The sequence below is a fragment of the Anas platyrhynchos genome, chromosome 9, assembly GCF_047663525.1.
Source record: "Anas platyrhynchos isolate ZD024472 breed Pekin duck chromosome 9, IASCAAS_PekinDuck_T2T, whole genome shotgun sequence".
Taxonomy (NCBI): Eukaryota; Metazoa; Chordata; class Aves; order Anseriformes; family Anatidae; genus Anas; species Anas platyrhynchos.
This window is the reverse complement of record NC_092595.1, coordinates 9,045,916-9,063,746: the sequence shown is the minus strand read 5'-3', so window position 1 is coordinate 9,063,746 and position 17,831 is coordinate 9,045,916. Positions and strand designations below refer to the sequence as shown.

Below are 17,831 nucleotides of genomic sequence, written 5' to 3'. Positions count from 1 at the left end.
CTCCAGACTTCAGACAAAAACTATATTGTGCTATTTAAAAGCATTTTTAAGTTAAACCACATCTGTTTTTTGAGTAACTAAAAACCTACGTTTATGGAAAAAAAAAAAGCAGACTTATGTTAAAAACAATTATTTAGCTCCAGGTTAACACTGTTATCCCCCATGCTTAGCTTCTTGCAATTACAGGAATGGATTAATACAAATGCAAAACTGCAACATCTGTTTTTGATAATTCTGCTAGTGTAGAGGTGGTAGAAGACTTGAGTTATTACTTTAAAAAAGTTAGAAAATTCAGCATCTGAAAATGCAGGCTAACAGCCATTAGCTATGCCAGCAGACTTCAAAACCACATTCTGAGGTACCAGCACAAAATCTCCCATGAGGATTTCAATTATGCACTATGAAGAAAAAGCAGACACAAGCAAACAGATACAATCTCCAATACCACAACCCTAGCGCACGCTCAGGAAGTACAGAGAATACTAATGAAGAATCACCATCACCACCAATCAAAGCAGCAACGCTCTTTCTTCTGAGCTTGAAGATTTTAAGCGTTGGGTTCTGCAGAGCTCATCTAAAAATGGCTTTGTTTGGCTCTTCCTTTGTGGTCTCACCTGAAAATTGTTCAGCTCTACCAGTAAACAGATGGCTTTTTATAATTGCCGCTGCCGCAAATTTAGTGACAGAAGAGGGGGTTGTTGTTTTCTTTTCCTTTTTTTTTTTTTTTTTTTTTTTAAGTGCCACCAACAGTTAGACACTGCCGGTGGATAGCAGTAAACACTCTGCTGAGGATGCACAAACCAGCAAGTGCTGCACGGAGCCACTCTGTGTCCGTTCCCCTTCAGCAAGCAGACGGCAGAAGCAGTTTGAGCCGCTGTGGCCCCCACAACTGCGGGGTGGATGTGCGCAGCGCATGTGCGTGGCTCAGATTCCATCGTTCATGGTCTGTCATCTCAGCAGAAATCTGTATTTAGTGGAAATTTCAGCTAAAACACCGGACTGGTGAACAAGGGCATGGATAAAGTGCTTTAGAAGCAGACAAGATGGAGACAGAAACCTTCAGGGGAGCAAGGACTGTGGGATGGGAGCAAACGGGGCACCTGCCTTCCACTGCAGGTCAGTAACATCAGGCTAGCACGGAGACCACCTGCAGAGCTAATGCAACAGATTCCTGAAACGAGTGGCAGCACTGAAAACTGTTTTAGTGCAGGGAAGGAAGAAAATTTGAACAACAGATAACAACAAATTGTAATGGAACCACTCAGACCATCACTGAGCTAAATCTCGATCCTGTACCTGAAATATTCAGCCCTTCCCTCTCAATCTCTCATTAGGCACATTCATGTAAAAACAAAAACCCTCACCTTTTCAGGGACTGCATCCATTATGAGTTCACCATACATGTTAATTATCTGCAAGAGTTAGTAAATATTTGAGTTTGTACAGAACAACTTCGTAAAACCCAAATTCACAAGTTCCCATAAAAAGCAGGGCCTTCCCCACTTAAAGCAGCAATAAGGAGCTGAGCAATTACAGTAACATTCTGCTGCAGTCTGAAGGACAAGCGCTCTGGAACTAATAGTGGTCTGCCCAGAGAGAGACTCTGTAACTGGCTGCTTGAAGTCTGCTTCAATCTGAAATGCAGTTTAATTCAATTTAAGTGTACCAGTGCATGCCCTGGGAACTACAGCCTTCTTGGGTTTTTGGCTGGGGGCCAGCTTGCTGCTTCACTCTGCTGTTCTGCTTTTCTACTATTGAGCTTGGGGCCGGGGGGAGACCCTAAAACACATGTGGGTAGCCATTATTTTCTCAAAATAGTGCGGTATCATTTCTGCAAAAGGAAGCAGCTTAGCTGTGACACCTCCTGTCTTCCAGGCTTGTAACCACGATTACTGCACTCGCCCTTATAAAAGCTGCTCCCCATGTTCTTTAATTTCTCAAGTAAGGGGAGCAGACCTATAATGTAGAAGGTGAGCAACTGACACCCTGACATAAAAGGGCTAAAAAAGGGGTAAAGAACCACGTAAACACCGAGCATCTCTGACCTGGTCATTCAGCCAGTTCTGGCCTTCCAGTGTAGCTAAATCGTCCATATCTAGCATGTGCTTATTATAGAAGACCCGGAAATTGCAAGTGGAGGTTTTTGGATGTTTTTCCCGATACTTCATGATTTCCCTGGTGATAAAAGGTTTTCTAAAACAGGATTGAAGAGGCAGAAAAAAGTAAGTCAATGTCAAGGTCATATCAAACAAACTTCTAATCCTTAAGGTGTTAGACACGGAGCACGCGGTAGCAATGCAAGCAATTTGTCCTTTATAAAGTCAAGAACGTGATACTGCTACACACCTATGGGAGAAATCTTCATTAAAGACTTCTTTTAATCTTCCCATGACATCTTTTTCACAGAGTGGAACTAAACTGCCATACTTCTTCATAACTTCATCTAGGAATCCTTTAAATACACCAGAAAAATGAAAGCACAAACATGTGAAAAAGAAAAAAAAGAAAAAAAAATGCAAGCTCTGATAAAGTAGTCACTCCCTCCTAGTATGAGCAGCAATGGTTCTGCACCCAACCAACAGACAGCATCGCACATGGTAAGTATATGTTAAAAAAGGGAAAGAAACAAGCTCAAATTGGCAACATAAATAACAGCGGGATTGGGGGGAGGAGGACAAAAATAAAGAGGCAGAAATCTGATCATTCAGCTTTTAGAGGAAAAGATCAGACCCCATTCATGCCACATACACACATATCTACATCAAACTAATTATACCAGTACTATGAAGAGAATCCAGCCCACTGCCTGTTTCAATTAGCATCTTAAATAATTTTACCACAACATGAAGAGCTATCAGTTTCTGCAACAGTTCTCATTGAAAAGCCAGTCCCTTCTCCTTATGGCATGCAGAATTACTTTCCTCAAATGCTAACAGCCCTGGTCTGCAGAGTGTTTGCAGGGTTCAGCTCCCCTGACACCAGCATTACAAACAGGAGGGACACCAGCCAGACCCCAGCAAGGCTAACTCATTCACCCCAGTGTCCTAGTGCCCTTGTTTGGGAAAGCACTGGACAACCCTAACACCAATACTAAAAGATATTAGCTGGAAATTAACCAAGAGATGAATACTGGACTTTTTTTTCCCCAAAAAAACCCTCAAACCCAACAACTAGGAAATAAATTTATCTTTTTTTTCCCCTCAGACAATACTAGAACAGCGGAGACACAAATCCCACCCAAGCATCCAAAACTAATTTTAGAATGAAAGAGAACAGAGAGCAGGATTTCAACACTTACTAGTGAAGAAGGGAATAAAAGACCAAGTTCTGCAGCTCTCTGAAAATGAACTTCCAAATGCAGCAGAGAATATGTGTTGCATGTACAGAGGGAAAGCTGGATGTGAGAACAGAGCCCAGGGAAATTGCACTAGCCCAAATTCCAGTACCCTTCTCGGGCCTGGGTGTGAGGGATAGGGTATCCCTGGGTGCTGCAGTACGTGCCTAGTTCTCTACTTACTAAGACTCTAAGGATATTTCCTGGAAACTTTCAAAGATCAGGATGGGAAGAAGCAAGATGAGAAACACCTGACAGAAAGAACTGCCAGGAGAACAGCAGTGAGGGAAGAACAAAAAAGAAAGGAGAGAGACCAAGACCAAAACACAGAGAGGCAGGAAAAGCAGTGGAGATAGAGCAAAAACTACACCTGGAGGCGTTACAGAAGGAAGGGAGGCTTGAAGGCTGAGAGCAGGCAACAAGAAAGCATCCTTCACGAGGAGATACCCTTCCCTGCAACTCTGCCACTCACTTACCTACAACTTTTATCCATTACATCTTAGTAGACTGTGACAGGAAGGGTATTTCTCACTGATTAGAAGTCTACATAAAAAGATGCACGGGACTTTTAAGTGTACATAGTTCTCTTAATACATAAAACATTAAAAAGCTGTTTGTTCATACTCACAAAAAGGATTGTTCTCATAGTTACAACTCAGAGTAGCAGAGCTCTAGGAGACCTCTAATTCTGACCTCATTTGAGCTGGTGTAACTGTGAGTAACTCAAGGAGGAAAATATGGAGTTCAGCTCTGATACAAGACCATACAATCATTGCAAAGAGGATTTACCAGAGGCCTGTTTGATACCTAACAGTACCTCAGAACGCACTAAATGCTGCTGCCCATTAACATCCATGGTCAGCTGCTACACAGGAATTCAAAACTCAAGAGCATCTACCCTAGAATGGCTGCCATGATCTTTTAGGTATGCAGTTAATTCTTAAAAACACTCCCAAACACACAAAGGAATTATGTACAGTTATATCAAAACTACAATATTTTGCAAGTTTTCAGCTGGGAGGACTAAGAAGTATGAACGTGTAGATAACACAGACCTGGTGTCAGCCCTCAGAGAAGAGCCCCCAGCTGTGAGGAAAATGGGAACCTACTTCCATTGAGAAGCTAGGTAAGAATTCTCTTAAAATTGTCAAAGAGTGAAAAAGTATAGTGCATTTGCTGGCTTTTTTGTTTCCTTCTTTTTGTTTTTCTGAAGCTATTCAGGCCTCCCACAAACAGGAACACGATGGCCTATCAGACCCCAAAACTTTAACCTTGAACTACCCTGATACAAGCTGGGTTCTTGACTGTTACAGAAGGACAACATCCCTTTTTCTGCTGGACAACCTTCAGAACTCCGTTGCAGAAGTGGTCTGCTTGCTGCGGTACCACAGTTTTTCCTCAGTTTTTTACACAATGCCTGGTCCTCGCTGGATCACGTGAAGTCAGTCACAGAGAAAACACATCCCACACTAACTTGCAGGTAAGGAAAGCTAAATCATGTTCTGAGGTCCAAAGTGTCCTTCTTCGCATTGTGCTTTAGGGATTCACTTGCACATTTGCAGGGGAGGGAAAGGCAGAGTGCTAGGCAAGGATAAAAAGGAGGGCAGAAAAATGAGAGCACGTCAAACTTGAAGCAGTCCCTTTAACACTAGCTGACACTAGCTGCAGGTTTGTGGGAATTTACAAAGCCTGCTTCTCCAAAGGAGGACTTCAGGCATCAGAAGCCTGCTGAACTTGAACACTGTACTAAAGGTAGTAGGTGGCACATCACCTTACTTTGCTACTCCTTACTATGTGCATAGTATGCTGGTATACATAGCTAAGACACCAATTGCTATTTTTACCATGATCCACGTTAGAAACTATCAAATACTGCATGCTCAGCACTGCCTAAAAAAATCCCAAAGCCTTTATACTAAGCCTCTGCTCCAGAGAGGCTAGTTCTGCCTTTTTAGAAAAATGTTCTTTAAGAAGATTCATTCAACCTACTTCACAAACAATCATGGGGAAAACCACTTGACAATGACCAATACTTGGCTCTTAAAACCTGGGTTAATGAAATTACATGAGTTAGTTTCAGACAGAGCAAAAGGTAAGTGAAAAACACCAGAAGGAAGTATTAGAACACTAAGGGTTTTCAAATACCAAGTTAGGAATAATAATTAACAACCATTAAAAAAAAAAATTGGAAGTTTCAATCCTGTATCATCTTCTGAAACCACATGATAAGAGACATGTAAAGTGTCTACCAACGATTTTCCACAAAGATTCCAATTCAATTACATTGCATTCTCTAAATGAAAAGCAGAGGCATTATCCACCTATCCCTCACAAACAGCTTATCAGATAAGCATTAATTTGGCCTTCATGCAGTTCTCCCCTCTAAAGCCTCATTTCATTGAGCGTTATGCTAAGTGCCTTTTACAATGCAAAACAAGGATCTATTTCAATAAAGGAATTAAAGCAACATGTGAACTCCACGAGGCATCCAGCAGTTTTCAGCAACTCCCGGGAGCCCAAAGATGTGTAAAAGGTATACCACAAAGCCACGTTGCCAACTGCTCGTCGGCCACCCCAGAAGCTTTCTGACTGTTCCTTTTGCCTCCCTTCTGAGTTCCTGATTTCAGTCCTGTGCTTTCCGGGGAAGGCTCCTCAAGAGGACTTTTACAGTACGGGTGATCGAGTAACTTTGCACTAAAAACGTCCAGGTTTAAGGAGCCCTCCACTTCCATTTGGCTAGAGTTGTCCTCATTTTGTGCCAGCTCCATGGAGGAAGGTCCATTTGCAAAATTGTCACTGACAGCAGAATCCTGCAAGGAGGACTGCAGCAGCAGCAGTCCTTCCACACCTATAATTTCACTTGGCTCTGCATCATCTTGACCCAAAACAGCCATTTCCTTGCCTGTCACAGAGATCAACGTGTCAGAGGAACGATCCTCTGCCAGAACCTCAGCCGTCTCCACACCAGGCAAGGTCCCTGCCTCCGGGGAGGCTCCAGCAGGCGGTGCGGGCAGCACAGCAGCAGCATCCTGCCCCGCGGATCCCGGCTCCTCAGAACCCAGCTCAGCACACGGCAACGCGTCCTGTGCACAGCAGGTCTCAGGTGCACGTACTTCCTTCTCCTCGCCTGCAGATTTGGGTGTATTATTGTTCATATCTGATAGGCTGTACCGGTTCCAAAGACGGTCACTTTTAGATTTCCAGTAGGAAAACCAACTACACAATCCGCCTTCGAAATCCCGCTGGAACGTCTCTCGATGGTCCCTTGTAACTTTCTCCACCCACCTCGGCTTGATTTTTCTCAGTTTGCAGGTTTTGCCTCTTGCTCGAAGTTCTGGGGATTTTCTAATTCTATACCGAAATTTAACCATAGAAAGTTTCTTATGCATCATAAATAAAGATCTCTTTTTTACAGTATTATGGCTAAATTTGGACCTCTTTCTGGTTGTCAAGGGGCCACAAGTTCCATTCCACTCCTTTTGCAACAGCATTTCCTTTTATAGTTGTTGAAAACTACCAGGACTGTGTTGCCCACACCATTATTGCTTTCTTCCACGCTATATACAGAGCCACCTTTCTTTACAGGTAATTCAGCACCATGCTGTGTACCACATGAGACATAATGGATATTGCCAGAGATGCTATTAAGAGTAGCGCCAGTTTCTAATTCTTTGTTCAAGGGATCTTCACTCTGAAAGGATTCATTGTTGAGTTTTCTTACCGCTTCTCCAGACGGGCTTTCAGCTCTCTGATAGGGACAGGATCTTTCTGCCCTTGGTATTTTTGTAAGGAAAGCTCTATGGGTCTACAGCAGGTTTTTGATAAATTTCTGCATTTAGATGCACATCAGGAGCCAACCTGCTTGGGAGCTCAAGAGCCTTCCTTTTGCACTGCAGGCTTCCATACAGTTTGTCGTGATTTAAGCTCACAATTAGCTGAGCACTCTGTCTTTTCTTCTTAGCTAGGAAAAATGGCCTTTGGAAGCAGCATTTCCCAAGCTCCCCAAATCCAGTGGTGCACCTTCTAGACTGGGCCAGCAACTGACTTCTTTTCAGAAGCAAATTTCTTCTGTGTTTTTTCATTTTTCTGCTGCATTATGATCTTGAAAATCAGCTGAAAGAATAAGGGAAATGAATTCAGAGTTATCTGGACTGTAACATAATAGCAAAACACCCAGGCACATTCCTCAGGCAACAAGCCTATCTAAAATTCCACCCGTCCTCCAAACACTGTCCCACGTTCCCGAGGACATTCTCACTCACAGCAAAAGAGGGAAAAAAAAAAAAAAAAGGCAATAATTTCAATGGCTCATGTGTAAACAGCCTCTCCTCATTTACCTTCCCTTGAGGTAAAGCAATAAAGAGGTAATCCCCACCCAGCCCACACTCCCAAATGTAATTTCTGACTCTGGCCTGAGGTTAAGCCTCGTTCAGTACCCACGTTGCAGAGCAGGCACAATTAACTAACTTTCCTCAAAAGGCTTTTCCAAAATACAATTCTGAAGTCCACGTTAGCCAACAAGTGCGTGCAGGTACCTGACTCCATCCCCTTGCACAAACGCTGACTTGTGCAACAAAAGCCAGCAGCACTCTGAGGACACTTGGCACACTCACACAAATCCTTCCCATAAGGGACCGGCAGGGTCCGTGCTGCCACCCCAGAAATTCTCCTGCTCTGACTCCACGAAGAAGGGCACAGCTCCCTCTTTGAAGTGGTTCTTCGGTGTTTACAGGAACAGCACGCTCCAGCAGACAGCAAAGCCATCAGCTGCTACAGCCGGGTGTATCTCTGCACTAACCAAGCAGAACTCCAGTTAATCACCTTAAAATACCCTTCCCAATAAAAACCCGCGTCTCGGCGTGTGCAGTAAGGATCTATCTCCCACTGCACGGGAGCGTAAAGCCTGCAAGGCAATATATATTCATCCTCCCTGCACGGCACCCAGTTAATAGGCTAAAAGCATTAACTCGAAGGTGGAAGTATCCCGAAGGGGAAGGCATCAGCCAGACACGCTATGGGATGGTGCATGCGAGCTGCTGCAGCCCAACCAAGTACATCGTGTCCTGTATTTTAGTACAGTTTGTGTTTTTCTCAAGTCCAGAAATGGACTTTGCCCTCCCCTCCTCTAACCCCCTGATGCTGACTTGCAGACTGTTATTACAAGTTTTTTCCATAGCCACATCTACCTCAAGCATGACATGCATGTGCTGTCTAGCTGAGAAGAAAGCAGCTTATCCATGGAAATAAAGCGTTAACACTTGGACTTAGAGGTGAATAGGAATGCCAGGCACCTGCAAAAACAGGTATTTAAAGTCAAGCTTGAGAAGCTCTTCATTTTTTCACCCTACTAATCTCATATGTAAACAGGAGGTGACAATTTTTTAGTTTGTTTATTTTTGTGGAGGGGTGGGAGGGTAACAGGAAGGCCATGGGGATAAAGGACATCATTTAGGACTCAGGTGAGGCATTCCCACCACACAAAGCAGTCAGGAGTCGCTACCTGCAACTTCATGCAGAAGCAGGCTACCTCTGCTGACAGTGATGTGATGTGCAGGACCTGGTGTGCACAGCTTCACAGTGTGAATGCTGCAATGGTGCCTAGCTCTTTTGTAACCCTGCTAATCACCACACAATTTCGTTATCATAGAAAAAATCAGGACATAACATTCCATCCAGCCCATTTTCTCACACTTGCTCTTCGAGCACTTGCTTATTACTCCACATCAGATCCAGTTCACGCCTGCCTTTACGCCACGAACTCCACACATCTGCCAATCGTGCACGTTACCTACAAAACATTCGAGTTGCCCCAGCGAGCACCCACCAAACCACGTTCTTGTGAGGACAGCTTATTCCAGTCACACTTCCCAGGTGAAGCAAACCAACCCAGTGAGATCACTGCGAACCCAACAGCGCCACGTATACGAGGGGCTCCTGCTGGCGCCGTGAGTCTCGAGCACTCCAGGAAGAGCCCAGCACATGGAGGTGCCCGTGCCACGGCTTCTCAGTCTCAGTAACACGTGCACTCACCCAGTAACATACCTGCTGGTTTTTAAGAACACTCTTGAAGGGTTTGGGGTCTCTGCATCCTTCCTTTGTCTCTCACAGCGGAGTCCAATGAGAAGCATCCCCTCCAGACACCACCTCAGATGCAGAGGCAGGCTGAGCAGCTGCTGGCTTTCTGGGCAGCTCGGGGATTACTCAGGGCCGAAATGCCTACAGCTGCCATTGTTTTACCCATGTGGGAAAAATACTCGGCTAGATCCTAGCAAAGATAAGCCCTGGCAACAAAAAGAACCTGAGGCAAACTTGCATTGTGAGGCAACAGTGGTGCCACAGGTTCAGTGCAATCAATTGCAAAAGCAATCGAAATGGCTCATTTATGTATTAGTGTCACGAAATCGAGCCTTAAATTGCAACAAAGACAGACCTCAGGGAAGCTCCTCTGCCCACCTGTTCCTCTGCTTCGCGTTATGACTGAGATTGTTAAAGAAATGCTTGACATTACAGCTCAGATGATTAAAAACATTTCATGCTTCTCTGTGATGCAGACACCAATTTCTCTACATTTAAAGCTGTGTGAAAAAGATTCTGCCTAAAAACAGGGAGAAGAGTCTGATTATGCCATTTTACACAAGCAAACTTTTCCTGCCATCCCGTCTCCTTTTTCAAACACAATCAATGTGGAGTTTGGATTCCTTTAAAGCAAGGGCCTCCGAGGAGCAGTTAATCCCAGTCCTAGGAGCTGAAACAGTTCACTTTGCTAATAGCTGTATTACTTCGAGTGACAAAAGATAATCCATCCGCAAATATTTCATTAAAAGGTGCTGCTTGACGAACATACTTTCTGTCAGTGCTACGAGAGTACTACTGATTTTACTTGGCAATGTAAACCAGCAAGGCAAAAGCACAGCTTCAAAGCGCTCTGCTAGGAAAGAAACTGAAACAAACGATGCAAGACCCAAAACAAAGCAAGCACCTCCTGAAGTTTAAGGACCTGAAGAAGTCACTTCTTTGCCTCATACACTGGCACAGGTGAAGAACCTCAGAATTCAGGACCCTTTCACCATCAGATGAGTCATTTGGCTAGGAAAAGCCACACCTTCGCTACACAGGGATGCTGCCAAGTCCATACCAGCAGAGTCTCAAATCCAGAAAATCCCCAGCTGTGTATCTTCCAAAGACAATAAGTGTAAGAAATTGACTGTCGTTAGTCCTCACCCTTTCAGCTGTGCCTGGCATACCATCTGCAAATGATTAACTGTAAAAAGGCACAATCTCTTTTGCACTACATGAGGACAATCCCGAACAGCTCCAGCTCTGTACCGATGGTGGACTCTGGTTACACACGTGCCCTGCACTCACAACTTTTAAAAACAGACTTGGGAGCCCCTCAGTACTTCAGTTTTCAGAACAGAGAATTATCCCAAAAGCTCTTGGTAAGCTACAAGAGAGCATAACTTTATGTCAACGTGACATAAAACTGGCCTAAAGCTCCCTGAACACCTGCACAAAGCGGGATGAAAGGCCCTTGATCCTACACTCGGTAACACAGATCCGTGTTACATTTTCATGAGAGCAATTAACAGCACACTCCATTTGCAACTTATATGGTTGCAGCCTCGAGTGAAATCAGATACTGGGAAGGATCCTACACGTTCACATCCTTCGGCAGTTTTAAACCTGTTGCAGTTTAACTACTAATTAATCCTTGGCAGTTTTAGAAAGTCCAGGTTTTACCTAAAAGGCACAAACACAAACAGGAAAGGCAGCCCCAGGCAGTGCTGCTCCCAGCCCTCTAACCAAAGGCTTCTCGCTGCCACCTGAAGCAGCAGAGCAGGGGAACCTTCTGTCCGTGCACACAGCTCCAGCAGCACAGCTACGAGGGGTGTAGGTGGCAGCGAGCACCAGAACGAGGCACGTGTAGCAGGTAACTCGGTCACAGGCAGCTCGCTAACTCCTGGTATTGCTATTCAAAGCATAGACAACAATTCAGAGTGTAGGCTTGTTTTGAAGAGCATCAGTAAGGTAAACAAGGCCAACAGCCTTGGGCGCGCTGCTTTGCGTGGGTACGAGTAACTCAGGCACCGCCTGCTGCCACAGGAGGCTGCAGCTCCTTCAGGCACTCCGCGAGCCCAGCTTTTCCCCGGGGAGATGTGGGGCAGGCTCTCAAGGACAGGCAATGAGCAGGAAGGAGAGCAGCCGGAGCTAGAGAGCTGCGCAAGGTGCCCTCCCTCCCCCACCGGCATCCAGCGCTGGAAAGAGAGAGAGGAAGCTGGGCAGAGCGTCTCTCGAAACCACGGCGAGGCCAGAAGTGAGCTGGTACGGTCAGGAAGCCTGAAATGGCTCAGTTACCACACGCAGAAGCAATGTGGGTTCACAGCACTGGGAACTATCCCCTCCCCGCTTTCTGTTCTGACCCGCTCAGCACATTTCGGTGACTGCTATCCAAACAGTCAGTTTTGTCCCAGAGGTGAAACGAGCTCCGGGGTAACACTCTTTGACAAAACCTAACGTATTAACGCAGGGCTGTGCAGAAGTTGCCAAAGTCCAAGCTGACCAGCTCCTGGTGGGGCAGGGCAGGGCGTGGATGGAGCTGGTGACCTGTTGTCACAGGCAGCCACCGCAAGGCTTCAGTGCTCACCGTTGGTTTGGTCTCTTCCCTTCCCTGAACCACAGCTTTCGGGAACTACCCCACAATCTCACCCAATTGGCTACACACCTGCTAAATTTATTCCTGGCAAGATTTTTTTTTCAGTTTATTTATGGCAACATCCTCCTTTAGGCAAAACTAGATTAGCGGAGATACGCATGTCAGATAAAGTAGCACTTAAGAGCAATACCGTCAAAACCCAGGATGATGAAAGAGCAAAATTAAAGAGTCCAAGGTTACTTTTGCACAAACAAGGCATGAGGACGTTTTTCATCTTCAGTTTTCAGGTGGATTTTAATGAAACATCACTCAAACCTTGTCCTCTCCTTCCTGAACACCCCTGCAAAGCAGGAGCACAGCAGCGGCTGAAATAAACCCACCAGGCTTTTTCACCCGAGCCTCGTGAAGGGGATGGGAACTGGAATTTCAGCCAAGGTCCCGGCACGTGTGTGGGGTCTCCCTGACTTTTTCCCCAAGCCTCTCCTTAAAACACACGCACATCTTTGCCAGTGTTAAAGACATCTCCCCCCGGCTTGGTGAAGAAAATGAATTTTTAGCGATGCACGGACAGGTAAGAGCGAAGGTGAGGCTTCTCCCAAGGGCGACCGGCTCCTCCTCACAGCTCCAAGCCTGGGCTGTGGACCAGAGCGGGTTTGCTGAGGCGATGGCGGCGGGGAGGGCAGGGCTGAAACTGAAGCCCGGGGGCAGGGGCCGTGCCCAGGGGCTGCCGAGGGGCCGCTACGGGATGAAACAGCCTCACCCCGAGCCCCGTCCCGCAGCCGCCCTCCTCCCCCAGCGCCCCGAGGGCTCTGCCGGGCCTCCGCCTCCCTCCCCCCCAGCACCGCGGGGCCGGCCCCAGCGCCGCGAACCCAGCGGGGCTGAGCCGCTCCGGGCTCCCCGCAGCCCGGCCTCGCCTCACCTCTGCCCGCCGGTGCCTCCCGCCGCATCCCGGCCTCCGCCACCAAGGCCTCGGCTCCCGGCTCCTGGCTCCGCTCCGCCCCGCCGGGCCCGAGCGCCCTGCGCCGGCGCCGCCGCGTCAGCCCTGCGACGGGGCGGGGGGCACGGGCGGCCGGGGAGCACCGCGCCTGCGCCCGGCCGCTGGGGCCGGGACCGGGAACAGGAACGGGGCCGGTTGGGGACCGGGAGGGACCGGGTAGGGCCCCTCAGGAAGGGCCCGGGCCCAGGTGGGGCCGCGGCCGCCTCACTCCCTGCCGCAGCTGAGGGCGGCGCTGCTGGAGGGACGCGGCCTGCAGGGTGTCCCCTCCTCAGCAGGACGCCTTAGGCGCCTTTTTTTCTTAATAATCATTGAGGTCGTCATCCTCAATGTGCTTGTGAAAAATAAAATAAAACACCATAATTTAGCGTTCTCTTATAGTTAACTCCCATCACACCATAACTTGATTCCCTTGTAGTTACACCTATTACACTGCTGAGTTTCCTTGTAGTTACTCCCACCACACCATAATTTGAGGAGTTCTCTCTCTTGTAGTTCTTCCCACCACACCGTAACATCAGGAGTTTCCTTGTAGTTACTCCCATCACACCATAACTTGATCCCCTTGTAGTTACACCTATCACACCGTTGAGTTCCTTTGTAGTTACTCCCACCACACCATAACATCAAGAGTTTCCTTGTAGTTACTCCCACCACACCATAATTTGAGGAGTTCTCTCTTTCGTAGTTCCTCCCACCACACCATAACATCAGGAGTCCCCTTGTAGCTCCTCCAGCCCTAGCAGCCTGACAAAAGTACCCAGCCTGCAACCACAGATCCTTCCCCTGGCTGTGGTGGGGGCGGTGGGATTTGTGCCCTTTCCTGGGCGCCTGCTGTGGGGCACTTCACATCTCTGCATCCCGCTTCCCCTTCCTGAAGAACGGGGAAGAACATACTGCCTGTTTTGGCTGCTGTGCTGTGTTATGAGATGTCATGAAAGCTGGAGGTGCACCAAAGCCATTTTTGCTGCTGGGCGGAGGAAGGTTGCACTTCCTCTCACTCCTCTCACTGGGTAGTCCCTTTGAGGAGAAGCTGAAGGAATTTCACCAAAAAAAAAAAAAAAGAAAAAGAAAAAGCACTGAAGCAGGGAAAATTGGGAAACAGCCACGATGCATCATTTTTGCTAAAAGTCTGTAGAACGTGAACTATTTTGTGATCATGCAGTATCCATTATGCTGTGCATTCCTCCAGGAATTGCAGTATCCAGGCCATGGGTTGTGAAATTCTATAACAAAGAAATAAAAAAAAAAGGGATATGGAAGACAATGCGGTAACGCACCAAACAGAACAGAACAGTCAGTGCCAGACTGAGAGTTGCTGGCTTTTATTTGTTTGTTTGAAAAAATGTCCAGGCCAGCTCTCTCATTAAATACCGTGCTTTCCTAAGCAACCATTTGCTCTTCCTGTACAGTAAATCCAGCCAGAGATGGGCTAAGCATTTTCAGAGCACCAGGATGAGTCCTCTGGCCTTTATGAAACACACAGTAAACTGGGTGCACAATGCAAGACTCAGGCTGTGAAGGTAAAACAGGAATATAATAAATGGAAAGAGGATTCCTCCCCCAACCCATCGCAGTGCTGCTGTGTTCTCTGGCTCTCTAATAGCACCTCTGCACTTGAGTCGTGGCCTGACCCAGGCGATCATTAGTACCGTCTACTTCAGGCACTTGAGGCACATAAATGAGAGCCCAAGTTCATGAGATCCTCTTAAAAATCATGATTTGACTTTCTAATTTTTTTCTTCTTTTACAAGCCTTCTGGTTTTGCTTGTGAGGATCAGTCTTATCAGGTTTCTGCTTCCTCCCTGTCCACGAGGGCTAGTAGCAGATCTTTAAAAACTGGAAGCTGAGATTCTCAGATGAGTAAACACTGTAAACTGCGCGCTGTAAACACTGAGGCTTTAAGGAATGCATGAAAGACATGAGACTTGTGAAAATTAATAAATAAATAAAAGGCAGACTTGGCAATGTTGACAGAAAGGACTGAATACCAACTGCATTACTGCAACATTTTTGTGGCCAAACTTGCAGCCTCAATGTTTTAATGATGGGAGACTTTACTGCATTTAACAGAAGCCTGGATTTGATTCTCTCAGAATAAAAGGGCCTTTGAACACTTTGTAAATGCAGCTTCCTGGCTTCATTGATCACTGACACAAACACCAGAACTAAATCTCCTACTTCTTGAGCTAAAGCACCAATCTTGCTAATTTGGGCAGCAGTGAGCCTGGATAGGAAGCAGCTGCTGGAAAAAGGCATGTAGCATGAGTTGAACCAGTTAGCTGCCATGCGTGTCGTGTAGCCAAGCAAGAATACAGCCAAGGTAAATCTTCATATAACCATGTTTTATTTGGAGGCTGCTAACAGTCAGTCTGAATTCACAAAAGAATGCAAACAGCCACATCAGGAAACTCAGCAAAAGACTGTTCAAACTGGTGGGGTTTTAGAAGGAAAACGAAAATTTTCTTTGTTGTCACTGCCTCCTTTTCCACTTCTGAATAGGAATAAAGTTAAGGACCACTCTTGCACATTCCATAGCTTCAAGTTGCGATGGAAAGACCATACTGGCAGAAATACCCATACATCTCAGCACATACTTGACAATAGAGACATTGGAAGGATTGTTCTTAAATTACAACAAAGCAAAAAAGCTTTTAAAAAAGGTACATTCACAGCAAGCAAACTCTAAACTGAATGCAGCTATGGACAACAGAGCATTGGCTACTCCTTGAGCCATGCTCTGGGAAGTCTGAAGTTTCTCCAGACTTTTCGATGTTAATCCTGTATCATAGCAATACAAGAGGTGTGAAGGAAGCGATACTGAAACAGAAATAACCCAGACTCCTCTGTGAGGAAACATCTTCACAACATAATCTTGTCTTTGTGCTTTCAGCCCCTGCCCAGTTGCTGAAGAGATTTTCGAGCAGTCGGAACAGCTCTGTCCCTGCTGCTGGCTCCCCCGCGGCCACCTCACATGCTCGTCCTCTGCCCTGTTTGCTCAGCTTGCCCTTCCTGTCAAGGACGAGTGCACAGCAGCTCCTGATAAAAAAAGATCACTTCAGCATATCTCAGAGGCAAATCTCCTACCATTCAAACAATGGCTTCTGTCTCACAGTTAACAAAAAGCAGTCTTTCCTTTTCCTTCAAATTAGTGGCTTAATAAAGCTTAAGCTCTCTGTCACTATCCATGTATTACATTGACTGGCATTTTTGAAACACCAAGAGGGCCTTGGCTGTGATCCCACATCACCGTTTGATAGGTGCAAACTTTACCTAAGAGGCTGTGAAATTTCCAGCAGCTCATCTCACCTACATCCCGGTTACCTGACGCAAGGGCTGGCAACCTAATGTATGCAGTAAACTCTGACTCAGATCTCCGAAGTGACTGGGTTTAAAACAAACAAACAAAAAGCAACCAACCACCATCAACAACAAAAAAACACCACTGCTTTTTCAGAGCAGCCTCCTCATAGCTGGCTTCAATCTCAGTGTGTGCTCTGTGCCTGCACAATTAATTCAAGGGAACTTCTGGCCGATGTGTGGGTGAGGGGATCTCTGACATTTCTATCATTGCAGGGTGAATGTTTCAGTTCCTCTTCTGTGACCATAACCCAATTATGTAAATACAGTTAGATTTTAGAGTAGAAAACCACTCTCACTTGTACATTTACTCTAATTTTGAATATCTGTACTTTCATAGTTACAACACTGACAAGGATTCCAGAGGGAAGGATAATCTTCTTGAAGGAGAAAGGAAGCTTAGTGATCAAGGATGACATGCATTAACACTGCTCCACAACAACCTCCTAGCCTGAACCTCCCATACCTGGCATTTCAGGACACTGCTTCACCCCACAACAGCCACCAGCACTTGTCAGTTGGAGGCTATTGCCTCTGTTGTCCAGGCTGTAGGGCAGAAAATACTTCTGTTCCTAGTCCACCTTACATACAAGTCAGAACAGCTTGGGCCACCTCCATCAGCTGCCCAGCATTGTGCTGAAGAATGAAGAGCCACAGCCCATCAGCTCAGCTGTGGATCTCTGAGTGCCCTCAAACAGGTGGGAGCTGTAAATGGGAGCAGTAAAGCTCCAAACCTTTCTTGCTGCTTGCAAAGCGAACAAGTTTCCACACCTGGTGCTTTTCAGATCTCACTCTACAGGACATGGACAGGGCTGCTTCCCTGCCCTGCAGGCATGTTTTGAAAACAAGTGGATTGAAGTCAACAGGCCCTAGAGATAACTGTAAAAGGGACTGTGCAAGTGAAAGAAAGGCGCCCTTAACAGAGTGTTTAGCTTCCGACTTGAATACTCCGTAATTATATCTTGCTGTTTGCCTGCACTGCACAGACCAGAGCTCACTGAGACCGTGGATAAACTATATTTAAACTCGCTCTTGCAGGTACCACAGGCAGTGTTGTCATGGCACCAAACCAGCGCAGGCTGCAGAGCCCACTTGTGAAACAGAAGCTGTGCAGGTGACTGCGCTGCGCTCTAGCTCACCAGGGCTGCTGCTCAGCTAACTCAAAGCTAGTCCCAGGTTCACTTCTACGTGTTTAGTTAGGCAGCGAAACCAGCTGGCAAGTTTGTTGCCTTCAGTCGCTCTTTTTCACTCCAGTACCTCTGCTCTCTCCCACCACCCCAAAGTTGTGCCAATACAACTGGAAAGCTCATTGGAAAATGAATGCTTCGGTTGATATACATGGCAGGGGGAAGCAATACCCAACAGTTCCCCTCTGGAGTTGCACAGGGACCACCGGAGGCCGGGGTAGGCAGGTCAAGGCTGGAAGGGCAGGACAGGAATCCAAACACCCTTTAACATGCACAAGTGATGCGAGTCCAAATGGTGTTGCA

At 46.5% G+C, this 17,831-nt stretch overlaps 1 protein-coding gene and 1 long non-coding RNA gene across 7 annotated transcripts in view; both read right to left on the bottom strand.

Annotated features, from left to right (window-relative positions):
* SENP5 (SUMO specific peptidase 5) overlaps positions 1 to 13,138 on the bottom strand; it is a 56,766-nt gene extending 43,628 nt beyond the window's left edge. For 2 of the 6 annotated variants that reach the window (XM_027464797.3, XM_021275759.4), the window contains exons 1-5: positions 12,907 to 13,064; positions 5,874 to 7,447; positions 2,347 to 2,452; positions 2,046 to 2,193; positions 1,365 to 1,412 (exon numbers count right to left, since the gene is read on the bottom strand). In XM_027464797.3, coding sequence (XP_027320598.1) covers positions 1,365 to 1,412; positions 2,046 to 2,193; positions 2,347 to 2,452; positions 5,874 to 6,825 — 1,254 coding nt within the window. In that variant the 5' untranslated portion in view covers positions 6,826 to 7,447; positions 12,907 to 13,064. Of the gene's footprint in view, positions 1 to 1,364; positions 1,413 to 2,045; positions 2,194 to 2,346; positions 2,453 to 5,873; positions 7,448 to 7,947; positions 8,128 to 12,906 lie in introns of all 6 variants that reach the window. The other 4 variants (XM_038183434.2, XM_038183433.2, XM_072042657.1 and 1 more) reach the window with 4 other exon arrangements.
* A 2,167-nt stretch (positions 13,139 to 15,305) lies between these two features.
* Positions 15,306 to 17,204, bottom strand: LOC140003232 (uncharacterized). The gene is made up of 2 exons (XR_011811511.1): positions 16,808 to 17,204; positions 15,306 to 16,020 (listed from the first exon to the last, which is right to left on the bottom strand). It is a non-coding gene; the product is annotated as an uncharacterized lncRNA (long non-coding RNA).
* Between the last annotated feature and the right edge of the window lie 627 nt (positions 17,205 to 17,831).